The 16,097-nt window shown below is 45.9% G+C and overlaps 1 protein-coding gene across 2 annotated transcripts in view; it reads right to left on the bottom strand.

Moving 5' to 3' along the window:
- Nucleotides 1–16,097, bottom strand: part of LOC126535947 (CCR4-NOT transcription complex subunit 7-like) — a 76,430-nt gene that overhangs the window by 60,141 nt on the left and 192 nt on the right. The window contains exons 1-3 of one of the 2 annotated variants that reach the window (XM_050182812.3): nt 15,741–15,886; nt 9,920–10,161; nt 898–1,091 (exon numbers count right to left, since the gene is read on the bottom strand). In XM_050182812.3, coding sequence (XP_050038769.1) covers nt 898–1,091; nt 9,920–10,108 — 383 coding nt within the window. In that variant the 5' untranslated portion in view covers nt 10,109–10,161; nt 15,741–15,886. Of the gene's footprint in view, nt 1–897; nt 1,092–9,919; nt 10,162–15,740; nt 15,887–16,097 lie in introns of those variants that run through there. The other variant, XM_050182811.3, reaches the window with a different exon arrangement.

Genomic DNA, 16,097 nt, shown 5'->3' with positions numbered 1-16,097 from the left:
TGCCAGTGACATAGAAACACATGGCCGGCATGCTGTGGAAACTGCGGCATCTGTCTTCACTGCTATCCTAATATGGCATGGAGAGTAATGAAATGAGGCATCTACTTAAGAATGCTTGGTGTGTGCAGACGGCTTGGTTTGTCTTGAGTCGTTCACGTAGCATTCGACAGATGGTAAACGCGATCAATATTGGCTAGAGTTGGCACACGACATATCGCTGCAGCAAGTTCGGTGTGCGATCATTACACGGGAAATTTTAAAAAATAGAATTTTGACGACAAAATTCAGGGGTGCGATCATTACGCGAGTGCAATCATTATGCGAGTAAATACGGTACATACCTTTTCCAAACTCCGGCCAAGTACAGTTTAAAGAGGTCTCACTGTATTAGTGTGCTTTTGCTGAGCCAACGTGCGACACGCCACCAAAAGCAACATCTTGTTCCTTTAGAGCAAACTGCGCCATGAAAAGGGTCCAAGTCACGGGCTTCATATGCCAGGCCCGGCCCGTAAAATTCAGCTTGTGCAGTGCTCTACTTTCTGCATTAGTATTTTATGACTCCAGTTGCAATTTTCAGTATTTAGAAGGGACAGGCAATATTTGTGCACAAGGCAAGCCTTGTAGGGCAGGAAACCTTTCAAACTCTGCTGCCCCAAGACATCCATAACTTATGCAAGTCACAGCAATGTTGACAGCAGCAATAGCTTACAAACAATTCTGGACAAACCTCAGTTAAACTAAAAGGTATTTATTGTAGTTCTTTCTCCCACTAAAACACTATATTTTTTTGTAAGATGGCAGAGACTTCAAGCCTTGGTACTGTGTACCATTGATTGCATATAGCAGCAGTAGTACGAGCAGTCAATGAGACTTCGGTCACTTATGATGTCCACTCACGTGAGACTGAACTTGAAGTTGAACTGCCAGGTGGAGTAATTTGGGGGGGTGTTGCCATGTTCGTCGAGAAAGGTGAGGCCCAACTGGATGATCTTGAGAAGGTCCACATTGCAGCGTAGCAGCTGGTACTGATAGTCTGCTGTGCTGCGAAACTCCCCAATGGGCCGTGCCACCACTCCCGGAAACTCGGTGTCCTGCAATGTGCAAGTGCTATAGACCATTTTTTCGTAGGCGCCGCCATATTGTGAACGCAGTGGCGCCGCCTATGAGCAGCGCCATACTGGCTTGGGTGAAAGCGGTCTTTTGCATGGCAGGTATACGCTCGGCGGTAGGTTCTGGCGTTTGTTTTCGCGGTCGTGCGGTCTGTTTAGTATGACGTGCGTCTTCTACGTGGTAAATGGTTCTGCGAGACGTGCTGAAGTGGTTTAAGAAGTCATGGCCGAAATTTCTGCTGGCGTTGAGCTGGACGGAACACGCAGCGCGATGTGTGCGCGCATACTTGAGCCTACGATCAGCCTCGGAGGTCAATTGTCTATTTATGAATGTTCCAATCACTAATGTGACCTTATTGCACTATTAACCTCTATTTCTAAGCTGCGGTTTAGGAGCCATGAAACATATGCGACGATCGTAACAGCGTGGGTACCGTTCTGCTACGATAGGAGCTCTGCTGTTATACTTTGACAAGCGTTCAAACTGTTCGCTGCTGGTTACGTTGCGTGACTACTTGGTTGGATGGATGAGGTTTCCACGCATGAATATAATAGTTTTGGCTAGTAATAGCAGCATACCTTACAGTCTGAATTAAGCTTGTCCAGCAGAGCGACCGTTTACGAACTGCGCGAGCGTCCTAAGCAGTAGTAGGTGCTGGATTACAGATATCTTTGTTCTATATAACACATGGTCCAAGCATACGGCATCAGCAGTTATATATTTATAAACGCTGTGCGGCGTTAGCCCGTTTTCTCTTGCTTTTTAGAGAAAGAGGATGATAACCGAATTTTCTTTTTCGGTTGTGTTCGTTCAGTTCTCTACGACGCACTCACACGTATTACGGAAATTTTGCGCTAAAAAATAGCCATCGCATTCTTTTTATGCGAATCCTCACATATATTATGGCTGTGTACAGGCCAAAAAGGCAATGCCGAAGCACACAGCTTATTACATGTATCGCGCTGGCTCACCAACCGCAGTGATCGCTGTGTTGAGCAGCGCCATGGGCCTCATGCAGCAAGGCTAGTGTAGACATATGGTAATTTCAAGCATACTAGACTTGAAATGCGTGAGAATGATGCCAGTGTATCACAAATATTACCGTTGCTTGTTTCGTGGTTGCCTTAGGTTGGCCTGCACGAGCATGCGCTCTTATGTTTTACTCCCTACGCCAATCAATCAGACAGTGAGCCGATTTACCATTTAATGCTGGTAATACAGAGATGCCGGTTTTCTTTGTTGAATTAAAATTGATATAAGCAAAATAATAAACAACACATACACGCACCGCGACTGATAATGCGCGTACACCGCGGCTGATTATGCGCGTCACATTTTTGCGCCCGAAGACATTTCTGCCTACAGTAGTTACCGATGCACCGAAAGGCTTCCCTGACGACCTTATATGAACGAACATGGCATAAATTTCACAAAGTAAGATCTAAAACATCTCGAAATCGTTCCGCAGCACGCGACAGCAATACTTTCAAGCAGCGCCGCGCCGAATCACCCAAGCCAGAGAGGAGGAAAGGCTCTCCGCGCACCCTATCCTCCTCGCCCGATGAAACGGTCTATAGGCAATGCTGCCAATGACTGAGAAAGTAAGAACAGCCTCACACTGCAAAAAAGAACTGCCATCTTTTCACTCCCCAGTCTCTCGCATGACCTAAATCTAGAATGAAGTAATCTGCAGAGAGGTCAGTGCCCTGAAAATGAAAGAAGTGATCACCACAGTCTCAAGTGGTTTGCAAAATGAGGCCAATACAAAACGACCCTGCAACAACTCCCTTGAATGGTGTAGCGGTGCCACCTTCAACAACAGTGCCTCTGGAGGACGAAGAAGACAAGCCAAAAGAATGCACTCTCTCTCGGCTGGGCTAGTTGCCACAGCCGTTGCTCTGCTTGCCACTTTGCCTTTCCTAATAAATGTAGGGGTACAAGTGTTCCTACAAAATCTATGAACTGTGTCTGGTATAGGACATCTCCCTTGCAAACCTTTTCCAACAGCAAGTTCTTAAAATGTGCCTTGTATGAAGAGAAATATCCAACAATCAAATGCTACCAGAGCCACGACAACGTTCACCTCTCTTTCGTCATTTGTAGTAGTAGTAGTAGTGCACCATGCTCATGTCTAATCATGCCCACAATCTTTCGCGTGTTACTGTGCCAACCTTTGGTATCGGCATGGCCTCAATTTTCTATGTGGCCTGGTCAGGGGCTCTTCAAGTTGCACTCAACAGCATTTAAAGTCATTTGTGCAACAAAAGCAACCTCAAATGGCTAGGCGTATTGCTCCTCGATGAGGTAAAGTTAAAAGGGTGTCTCCTTCCATAAAGCCTGTGGGGTTCTCCTCCCGTGCTCTTGGGACAAAGGAACGACAACACAGTAGTGCAAACAATCACAAGGGCATTTATTGCACCTTTCATAGATCAATGCCTGCTAGCAGAGTTGCTATCCACAAAACATGCCGATGGGCGCGCGACAAATATAGAAGTCTGACTCACCGCGACCGGATAGCGAGCGAATATGTTCGCCCCATGCTGGATCCCAACGCCTGGTTGTTCGCGTGTACGGTCACGCGAACGGTGGCGCGTTCGAAGGCGGCCACGCGAGACGGTCTCGCAGAAGCATGGATCGGCGCACGCACGGCACGGCACGTCCGCACTGCTTGCTGTCCCGAACCAAAGACTGCCTCGTCTTTGGCAAACATGCCTTGTCTTTCCCGCACCCAAGTAACCCCGCAGCAGCGCAACACTCGCGCCATTTCTCGCACTGCGCTTGTACAACTCCGACCGCTGCGGGAGCTATGCGGGAAAACAAGATATCAGGGGACGCGTGAGAGTCGCGCATCCCCACAAGCCTCATGTAAAATGAGGTGGACTTGTGAACTATGGCGTAGTGATGGCACCAAATGCAAACCAGCTTGCTGACCACACATTGGTACTAATGCTCGTACCACTGTTTGAACACTTGGTGCAGCCAGTTGCAATTTTTGCGACAAAAGGAGCAGCTCCAGGAAAACGTCTTGCAGAATTGGTAATTAGTGCTATCGTAGAACTGCACAAGAACAATGTATCAGTGATGGCTGTGATCAGTGATGGGGCTGGCAACAGCAGATTTATGTGGAGTTAGTTTGGAGTGTCATGAAAAATGGATGCTGCACACCACTTCATTGAGCGTCCCTGGGAGCTATCACGAAACGTCTGCATATTTAATCCGTGGTGTTCCACACATCAAGAAGTGCATAATAAACGACCTGAGAGAGCACACTTGTGCAATGGAAAAGAAAAATGTGTGAATTTTCAGTACAGTTTAGCCGTCCAATTTTGTTGCTTTTAGGCTTATGACCTTCACATCAATTTGCACCATTACTTCACCCTATATGAAACAGAAGAAGCATGCATGGGTTGTGCCAAGACTTGCTGAAGCACAGGTTGCCCCCTGATAACCTGCATAAAATAGGCGGGAAGCTAGCTACACAGGTAATTTTTTTTTAAATTTTTTTTTAAGCATACTGCTCTTCTGTTCCATTCTTAAATGCTTAAAATCGAACCTCTTTAGCCCTGGAACATTAATTGGCATACGCATGTACAGGGAAACAGAAGTCCCTGGCTTAGAAGACTCGGAATGCACTGAGACATTCATAAGAACGCTGAATAATGCATTCGATGCACTCGTCATCAAGCTTCCATCCAGGGGAATCTGGCATCATTCCAAAGAGATAAGGGAAAGCAGCTACCGTTAACACACACTTTTTCCCAAGAAAACGGGTCCGAAAATGGCATGCACATTAGAATCGAATACGACCCTAAATCTGTGATACCATATCACCATCAGCATTTCACGATGGCCGCCTTGTGTGCGCTTTCGTGCCTAGCTGCTGTAGCTTCCTCTATGTGCTGTAGTATGTGTACTTAGGTTAGTCCACCATCCGTATTCCCGTTTCCTCTGTTATCAGCATGGTAGTGCCGACTGCAAAGACATGCAGAGTTCATCACAATGGCGCAATTAAAAGGCGAGTGATCACATGTGTGGAGACAGGTGGAAATCGGGCCGCACCACGGGCATTCGGAATTCCCAAAACTTGCGTGCGAGACTGGCACAAACAGGAGGCATTCTTCTCCAGTGACTGCTGCATAGGCACGGACGCGCCGCCTTTATCTTGAAAACAATCTGCGATAGAGAGTTTATAGACATCCAGGCACACCGTGCAGTGTTCTCATTGCTTAATTCACGTTGAAGTGAGAGGCCACACAAAGGTAAATTCGCTCGCTCCTGCTACCGTACTTTCTCACTCCAGTGTTCTGGTAAAAAGTTTCTGCGGTCATTGAGTGAGACATGCTCATGTTCGCTTGTGCACGCATGACACCATGCTTGTTAATTTAGTTAGTAAGCAAATGTTTAAAAGTTTATACGGCCAATAAAGCTACTATCCTTACTTTTCGTATAGCTGTCTACTAATTTGCTATCGCAATTGATGCTTCACCTTTCACGCGAAACTGCGACTTCTTTTATTTATCGCAACTTTAGTGCAATGGGAGCAGATCTTCGTTTTTCCAAATTGGAGAAAGTTGTATTTCTATATGAAATAATGAGGTGCGCGGTACTATAAAGGACTTTACTTTCTTTTAGGTCATGGCAAACAAGTGCGTGTTACAACCAAGGTGGTGCGAGAACCTAGTAATCAATAAATTTCTATTCTTGGAGCCTGATCTTGCTATTACTTACGCTGGCACCTGGCCTTGTAGTAGTATCATTAATAATTCAAGGCTTTCCAGGTTATCAAGAAGTCCCTCGAAGTCCTGAATATGACTGAGCAAAATGCTCTCGAGAAGGGTACGAAACTACTTGCCTCACAACGTTGTTGTCGACGCTAAACATTATCAATGATCTGTTCGACATAGGAGCATTATACGTGTTGACCGCCAAGCTCAACAAGGAACCCTCGGAGCCTTGCTTGCCTTTTAATTTATAATTTAGGGACATTTTGTAATTCTGCTCTAATGTGTGTGATTTCTCTTTCAGTGGCACCTTGGTCTTGCACAATCATTTGCAGACGAGTCACACCCTATTGTCAAATCTCTCCCCTCTCAGTGTGGAAGATGCATTAAAGACTGCCCGAGAGGTCTATCGCTCAAACAGAGCCAGATTGCGAAATGAGATGAAGGCTAGGCTCATGGAAAATACTTTGGGTTCTTCCAATTCTCCTGAGCAAATGAACAATGAGCACAGCTACTTCAGAGTCGGTATAGACGACAATGTGGTGTACTACTTATCCGAGTGTGTTGTACACAAAGTCAGCAAGCATACAGAAGGTCAGTTGTGCCTGCAGGCTGTTAGCCCAGCATTTCCAGTCGTCGACGCATACCTTACCACATATCGGAGCTTCAAGGAGGGGAGCCTGAAGCATCTCACCAAGATGCTACAGTTCATAAGAGTTGCGAATGACTCTTTCCCTTGATGTGGGAGGTCCCTGTGGGAACCCGTTTTGGAAGGCCCTGGATGAGCTGGATAAGTGCAATCTTGCGCAGCTAAGTTGTGATGAGCATGAGTCCACGCTCACGTGCCAAATATTGAACTTTCATTGTCACACAGATGCATTTCTATGCGAGGGATGTAAACCGCTACCTAGAAACCCGCGGGAAAGTCGCAATCGACAACAAGAAAGCTCATCTTTAGTGAAGACACTTTCGACATGAAAACGTGATGCGTGCGGCTCTTGTGCCTTGCTATAAAAGCTTGTTTAACTCATTGAGAGAGGATACGGTTTTTTTTTCTTTGCTTATTCTTTTTCAGCACTACATCTGCAGGCTTGGAGTGGCACCTGACACCAGCAAATGATGCCGAGAGCGAGTGGGGCTATACTAATCCAGGTACAACCGAATTGGGGAGGCCCACTAAGCTTCAACAAAGACACTCCCTCACCAGAACAGGAATTGGCCTCCCTGGTGCAGTATTCGGCCACTACCTCCCAAATGATTCCTACAATTAACCCATGGCCCTCAGTCCCCAGCAGCTGTGGAGCGCCTGACCAAGGCAGCGGCCAGACCTGTAATGCAGCAGAAGGTGCTAAGACGGGTAATAGGAGATCGCAGGAAGAGGCCTTCATCCGGCAGTGGACATAAAACAGGCTGACGATGATAATTCTTTTTCAGTTCCTAATACACGCACTCACCGGCGGTGAAAGATAACTAGGCACAGCTTCATTGCTAGTGCTTTTCCCTGTTCAGTTCGCTAAGTCATACATAGCCTTTCAACTTCAGCATAGGTCTGTAATAAGCTGCACATAAATTGGTGACGAGCATTTCATTTGCAGCAATTTCAAGTCACAGAATGCCATTTGCTAAACAAACCTTACAAACCACTAGCGGTTCACAGAACAAGGCTAACCGTGACCACCACAGCACCTGGTGAGCAAAAACGAAAAGGGGCCAAGTATCGACGACTGCCGCGGAGGAAGTTTGACAACTGAAAGAAAGATCTCTTATTGTTGAGACGGATGATCTGTTGCTGACCAGCTCAGTGAAGAAAAAGTCATCAGAATACGTGCACGACAGTGATAAGCACAGGTCTCTGAAGAAGATACGAGTCCTGCACCGTGGCCGCATCGGAAAGGAAGTTGTGAGGCCACGGGCCACTGCGAGTGCTATATCAGTAACAAGATGACAAGAGCTGCGCACTGCTCTTGCGCAAAAAAGAAATGGAATTTTCCCAGTCAATCAGTAAATAAAAGTATGTTGATGTAGTAAGCATTTGTTTATTGCTCTCTTGGTACACTCAATAATTCGACAATTGGTTAATTCTGACATGTTTTCCGTTCCCTCAAAGTCAGGATTAGCAGGGTCTTGCTGTATAAGGCAAGACCAAACTGCTCTTACACATGATTACCGTATTTACACGAATGTAAGTCGACCCCCCCTCCCCATATCGCGCGACAGGAAAAAAGAAAGAGCATACCCGAGGGCGCATTCCATAACAAATTTATTAGTAGCTGGCATGGTCACTGGAGTACTCGTCTTCACTGGTGCTGCCATCGCTGCTACGGTCCCACAGCGCGTCATTGTCCAGCAAAATTCCACATTTGGCAAACGACCGCACTAAGACATTTTGTGGAACAGCAGCCCGCGCCGAATGCACCCAACCACATGCAGCCGTCAGGGAGGCTTCTTTTTGACAGGTCAGGTTGGCGTAAGTTAGCGGTCTTCTGCTGCCAGCCACTTGTACTCACGGCGGAGCAGGTCCTCAAAGGCAAAGATCCGGGCTCGTTTCATGACCATGTCGCACTTCACTGGTAGGGACCGATCACGCACTTCAGCGACGTACCCTACAAGCTTCGCCTACATCGACGTACCCTACAAGCTTCGCCTACATCGACGTACCCCGCAAGCTTCACCTACAGCTCCGGAAAGCATCCAGGCTTTGACCCGTGGGAAATTCTTTGCTTGCCGTCGCAGGTGAAAATTTTACTTCGCTGCAGTGGCCACTGTCGCACCAACCGTTCGGAAACATCGAACTCGCGGCCCGCTGCGCAGCGATTTGTTTCTTCGGCGGAAAGAATGGCAGCCCTCTTGAACGCTGCTGTGAACGAGGGCCGCATGTTTAGTGGGCCTGGAGCACTCATGACGACTGAGGAAGCATGGAAGTAGCACGTAGTCGGCAGTCGAGTCGAACGCGTCAAACTAATAGCTACCTTAGAACACTTATATAATCTACAGGGAAACAGAAACACGTGAGTGGCATCTGCTCTTCCATGAACTACCGATAGTCCCTGCAAGCGCCGCCGTTCTGGGGTGCCATCGCAAATGGAACAGCGGCACTTCCATCGACTATCGACACCCCCATGAGCGTTGCGTGCGCTGTAAAACCCTAAAAATGTTAAAAAACCCTTTCGAAAAGCAAACAAAACAAATACACACGATAGCGAAAACTACGGGTAGGGCCATAGAGTAAACATAAAATTGTAACTATGTTGTAGCTCCCCCGATATCTCGGTCTTGCTTATTTTTGTCGGTGCCATGTTTTGGTTTTGATTGTAATCGACCCCCCCCCCCCCACTTCAGATTTTCAAATTAAAAAAAAAATATATAGGTCGACTTACAATCATGTAAATATGGTAACCTAAATATCAGCTTATACACGACTAATGCATAAATCATTAACATGACATAATGCTTCACATTTTTCAACATTTCCTTTTCGAGTTCCCAAAGTTCTTTAAGTGTCTGCTCAAGGTTTGGATTTCCTTTCGTTAAGGGCACATGGCCAATTTTTGCCTCGTTCATGTCTTTTGCTTTGCACCCTCAGCACTAGTGAGCAATGACTTGCTGGTTGCACTTTGGTCTCTAAAGCTCTCTTTTCTGCTTCAAGAGGGGCTGTGCTTAGGCAGCCCATGCCTGTCTGTTGCTTTCCACTACCAAGCACGCTCACACCTTTCCGTTGCTGCATCTCCGCAACTGCATTGGATTGGCAACATATGATGCATGAATGATGATGGCAAAACTGCAGGCTGCTAATGCATTTATTTTCTGCTAAAACTAGCGTGACAGAACTTTTGCGGCTAGTCTGAGCCCACATGTAGGCTGATGTAAAAACACGAATCCAGTCTAGCCCATTAGCAAAGTGTAAGCCACACTGCATTGCTCTCTGGATAGTGTCTCCCCTGCCGAGTCTTTTCCAACTGATACTGTGCCAACTCTAGCTGTCACTGCTTCACAGTTCAAGTAGGACTGCAATTTTCAATTATGGAAGCGCTTTAATCAAACAGAACATATTTGGTGGAAATTGAATAGCAAAAATTGGTGCAACTGACCATGGCGACGTAGTTGTACTTCTGGACCACACGTATGATGGCGCGAAACTCGTCCTCGAGGTTGGAGGCCCAGACATCGCGGATTCCACAGGCCTCGTTGCAAACCACCAGGCCATTGGTGTTGCCGCCACCGGCGCTGCCAGCGCTGTTGGCGCTGGGGCTGCTGCCCGCGGTGCTGGGGGCAGGCATGCTCACCAAACATGCGGGGCCTCACCATTACATGCTCTCATGGGGATGCCACCCTGCAATTTTGCAACAAGAAAGAATAAAAGGCGATTCAAAGGGACTGACGAGAGAGTTCTAAGGACCAAGTTCTTTATGCTGCAACGAAGCACTCATCCTCAAATGTTTTTATGCCTGCAGTGGTTATTTACAAAAGTGCATGAACATTTCGCAAGCAGAATTTCAATAGGAGCAATCTAAAGAAATAGGAGTACCGATGCCAGCAACAGTGAAAAGTGAGTGCGATGCCTGTGGTTCACCTCGCAAGGATGGCTTTCACAGAAGTTGGCCAATTTTCATTAACCATACACATTCTGACTTTTTAATAAAAAACAAAATGCTGCACATGAGTTGCTGCAGCTGCGGCAACTGAAAATCCTAGTGCTAGCTAATGACAATGTGGTGCCCTCTTACGGCTGTGGATGCAAATTCTTGCAGTGCCACTATGGCCATGGCACTATCCTGTTACTCATAATATTCAAAGATTTAGCTGCGCATTGTAAGTTCCAAAAACAGCTTATCCTAGAAAAGAAAAATGCATTTTAATATTTAAAAAAGATTGAAGAGCCGCATACATGAATCAAAGGTCACGTGATGGGGCATTCTATCTTCTTTCCATGCTTTCCCAAGTGAGTGCACCAAAGGACATGTTTAAGGCGAAAGCATTAGGTGTTTATGTTGGCAATTGACCTTAGTGAAACTGAACCGCGTTAAAAAATGGCCTACGCCACAAAGAGTAAAAAAACAAAACGCTCGAATCGATGTCATATTTCTCTGGCACGTTACTGTAAACAAAGCAAATTAGTGCCTTTGAGAAGAAAATTTGGTACATTTTGGTCTGAGTGGGACCAGATTTTAGTCTCCACAGTTCTGGCTTACTAAAGGTGTGCCTAGTGCGTGTGTCATTGCACACGTCATGTCGCAGCCATCTCACTGACTAAAGGTGTGGCCTAGTGAGTGCGTCACTAGGCGGCACACGTGACTGTGCAGAGGAGGTGGCGCTGTGTCACGAGTATAAAATGGGTGTGTTCACGACGTTCTGAGGTCTACAAACGGTATAATGCTTTTGCATTCCCACACGTAAGTGTGCCCAATTTTAAAGTTTCATAATTGCTGCCGCCCCAGGTGTTGTGCAGAAGAGCGGGCATGCGCACTCTGCGCATTGACATCAATAGGAGAGGCGGTGGTTGTCGGCGGCGAACGATGGAGGAGTGCGCAATCTTGCGACTCGAGAGGACGGCCACGCAGGCACGCCACTGTGGAAGAAGTGCGTGCCACTGCGTCTGCACAAGCACAATGCCAAAGACGGGGGGGATTCCGTACTGCAAAAACAGAGAAGCGAAACAATGACGGATACGACGAGTGGAAGAAGGTGAGCGACGACAACCCCGATGAATAACTTCATGTATTTCCAAATGTGCAGCAGGCTTTCGTCTTCTTGTGTTACAAGCGTGTAACACTTGCCAAACTTTTGTTGCGATTTGTTGTGAACAATTAAAAAATTTTAATTCTCAATGAGGAAGACAGCTCTCATTTCAGTAAATACGAGACAGTCTTTCTATCAGTGGGGCTATCTCAATTCATGTTTTGAATGGTTGTCTGTCCCTTTAATGATGTCATTGGACAGTACACTGCACACACCCCCATATCACGGAGCAGAATGACATGTAATGCACGCAACTCATATGGACAGTTTTGATAAGGCAAAATGAATCAAATGGATAAAACATAGCTGTTCCAGAGCAGCTGCACAACCAATACAATTAGCTGAAGTTAATTTATTCTAACCAACTCGCTCTGTACAAATATGTCAGCTTTACTGGAAGCCTTACGCCCTATTTCCTAGCTGCAAGCATCAGCTCCCATATTTGCCTTTGGACAGTCACAGTAGGTGGTGTCCACATACATGCCCCAGCAATGGTTCCCTTCAAGCAACAAACAAATCTCGCCATTTGTTTCAGCGGTGCGGCAATGGTGCCCTCTGAACCATGCCATTCGTTTCAAAAGGTGCAGGGCTGGTTCACAATTTTGCTGCACCCTCTCTACTGTCGGTTCCAACCTGGTTCAAGCTTACAGATGCGGAACAGCAGTGCGGCAGACTGTGCAGCACATGGGTGCAAGCACCGTTAAAACACCACTTACACACATCTGCTGTATCTAAGCAAGTGCGGGTTGTATATATGCCTCAGAATTTGATCATACAAGGGGGGGGGATTCTTTAACCCTTTACTGCACCTTGTTGCATTTACGCAACATTCTGATGAACGGCGTTAAAAACCGAAGCAAAGTCAGTTTGGAGCTGCCTGTACATGTTGTCGCATTTCCGCAACCTTGGTCTGTAAAACGCGCCACCTTGTACTGCAATCTGTGCTCATCCTTCGCACCTTCCTCCAAAACAAACGTGGCGGAGGCTGCACACGCCCGCGACCAGTGATACAGGTAAGTTTTGCCAATTGTAAATGTATTTCTCCATAACACGAAGCGCGAAAAAAAAGTTCTTACGCTATGCTCTACATCCTTCAGACTCTGTAGATAAAAAAAAAAAAAAAGAACATTGTCATTTCGGAATAGTTTGTTCCTGGCGACAGAATGTTGTTGTTGCATTTGTGCAACACAGCGTGTACATGGTTTATTTTCTTCGGAAAAGTGAAATGGCTCCGAAACGCTGGTATGTCCGAGCAATTCCTCCTGATAGTGAAGGCCGTGACCTTTCAATTAATCACAACAAGCACGAGTGCAAGTCCGTTTCGATTCAATACGTGGACAAGATGTTCTCTGGTCGAATTTCCTTTTTACTTTTCAAAAGTACGCTGTGCATCTGCACGTTGCCGTGTCACGTCGTCACGGGCATAGCCTTAAGTCTGTGCTTCGGTGTTCTAAATTTTGACAATAACCCGAAAACACTGCATTGTTTCCTGGCTCCACGGGAATCTGCATGACGTACTGCACGAAGTTTGGGAACCACCTGTGCTGCACAAACATGTACAAGTGCTTCTTTTTGTTGCACACTAAATCACAGATGCACATGATTGTCACGTGCAAATAAGCATCTGAGTATGAATCACACTAAGTCTATCTTTCACTTTCAACTTCTTTTTGATTTGCACATTGTTGCAAATATGCAACATACCCTTTTCTGCAAATTGAAACCACAGAAATTTGCTAGTTTCCTTGGGAGTACAGGTACTGTTAGGCTTCCCTACAACTCCATGAATAATATTTTGAGGAAGCAAAAAATTGTGCAGTAAAGGGTTAAGAGTCTGCCTAGTGGACTGTCCATTTTGGCTGCTGCTGATTGGATGCAGCTGTACGAGCGAGAAGGAAACGAGTGGCCCTAGCCAATCAGCAGCGGCCGAAATGGACAATCAATCTACTAGCTGGGCTCTTACAGAATACACCCCCCCCCCCCAGCAGTTCAGGACGTCTCAAGCTTACATTAGTATGTGCACATTAGTCGGACAACACATAATACCTGCACCGTACCTGTACCTTGGCATTCATTTTCAAGTGTCGTGCTGTGCCTGCCCCACAGAAATTTAACTTCTCATGAACCGCTGTGAACTGGTTCACAATGGGGCAGGCGGATTAAATGGACCTAATGAACAATGGCAGGTGCAGTGTCCTATACCAATTAATTGTGCATTTTCGGGAAAAGCAAAGGCAGCGTCAACTGACCACAGACCAGAGGGGATTGTCTGCAATTTCCCTACGCGCGCCACTGTCTCGATAGATTTGGTGACAATTGGCAAGTCCTCCCTTTTCGGGAACATGCAGGCAGATCTCCTAATTGGCCTAATTTCCCTGCACAGAGTTGCTGTGAGAGGTGTAGAGAACAGAAGTCAGAAACCAACAGTTTGATAGATGATATGCCTTGGTTTAGGCCTTTTTGTCAAAAAGTTGGTGGTAACAGAGGCTCGTCCCTTGCTCTTTGCTTCTAGTCTGCTTTGATGATCACACAACACAGTCACTAGTTCCTTTTGTGTAAACTTGTGTTGAAATGGTACTAAACAGGAAATATTACATTTACTCGCATAAGAGTATTACATTGCATTTACCACTGATCTTCAGGGCTACTAGTGCCCTTGAAGCCAGCACCCCTACTTTCACATAACGTATGATAGACTATTTGTGGCAGATATTAGCCATAAAGAAAAGAAGAGAGATGTTTCTTGTCAGTCTTTGGCTTCAAGAACAGGATTACACAAGTCGTTCTTGTAAATCTAAAAGCACTAACTATTTCAGGACATTGCAACAAACTACATTAACTTGGATTTCAACACAGTACACTTGCACAGTAGAGGGATTGTATCTTACTGAACCTTTGATTGGAACTTGCAAACTAAAAGAATGCTACTAGTGTTACGGTGAGCTTACATTCTGTACCATTCTCCAATTACTGCACTTGCATGTAGTGGGACCACAAACATGCAAGGGAGGCCTTCCACCACTACAAAATAAAAATATATATTTGAGGATGCGAGTCACAAATCAGAATACAACACGAGGCATGTTCTGTGGCTGGGAATTTCCATGCAAATACAGTATAAAAGATTGGAGAAGGGTGAGCTTACGTTTCAAACTTCTCACAACTGCACAGATATATTTGTTACAATTTGCAGCACCCACTTGCAAAAACCAAAGTTCGCCAAATGAATGGTGTGCAAATGTGCAATGTGGAAGTACCTCGAAAGGATGTGATCTGCGCAAAAGTGTCATAACAATAGTTTCTCTCGGGAGACCATTTTGGCTTCCTTTTGTAGTTTCTTGCTGCTTTTTAATAAACGCCAAATTTTCAAGAGAAAGTTCAGCTTGCTTTGAACTTTACCATCAGCAGCACTCAAGGCAGAAATGCAACAACACGTTAAAAATATAATGACTCGCATTCATTACTCAAGTGACGAAAGCAAGTAATTTTTTATGACAATGCTTGCTTAGCTAAAACAAAATTTCATGCGTAGGTATGATAGCAGAACAGCGAAAACTTTGGACAAGTAGCAGCAAGTCAACGTGAAGAAAGATGTCATGAAGCATCCCTCCAATTCTCGCGAGACGTGTTAGAGATGCACACAGAGAGAAGCACGAATTCTTTGGAAACGACTTACAGCTGGTGATGCAGTAGCAAACAGCATCAACAGGCAAAATTCTAAAATAAATATCTTATATACATTAAATATCCAGCATGCATGCCAAGCTGTCAGTTATCCAAAGTGCACAGTAGGGTCCTTGAGCTGAAAGTTACTAAATGGGCATTTTAGACAAAATTGAGCTCCGAGTTGAACGCGAAAGGCTAGTACGGAATGTTATAACGAAGACACTAGTTAGCTGTAGCGTAAAATGAACCAGTGCTTTTATCCCTCTGTTTCGGTGGTAATTTACACCACAAGACAGCTGCGGATACGATGTTCGCAGAAAGGTGTAAACTAATGAGACTCACTAAAGAAAAAAATCGATAGTATACAGTCAGAGGGAAGCTTAGCACACACAAATCCAGTACTTTGCTCGCTAAAACACAAGTTACAACTGCTAACAAGGAAGGAACGGCACAAACGCGCAGATACAACCCAGGAGAGGAGGCCTCCCGAGAACAAAGAACACTGACTCGAGCCGATCCCGCAAGCCTTCCGAGGTATCCCATGCATCTACGACCAGACGTCACCGACGCACGTAGGGCGCCACAAAAGCTCCGGTAGAATCGAGGAGATGAGACCAAACGAAACACCAAATCCCAGCACAATCGCGCGAGCACCGTGACGTTTCAACTGTGCCCGGCTACTATTCGGAGCGATCGCCAGGGCCACGAACAGGAAATTTGTACCTGAACAGTTGAGCCCGGAAGATGATGCTCTCTTGCGCAAACACACTGGACAACATACACTAGGGGCATAAAAACGAGGTTCGAATTCTAAGCTACTTCTGCCAGCTACTAGGCCTAACTTGAAATGCGGGCGCATAGCAT

This window comes from Dermacentor andersoni, chromosome 4, assembly GCF_023375885.2.
Source record: "Dermacentor andersoni chromosome 4, qqDerAnde1_hic_scaffold, whole genome shotgun sequence".
NCBI lineage: Eukaryota > Metazoa > Arthropoda > Arachnida > Ixodida > Ixodidae > Dermacentor > Dermacentor andersoni.
This window is presented reverse-complemented; position numbering and strand designations above follow the sequence as displayed.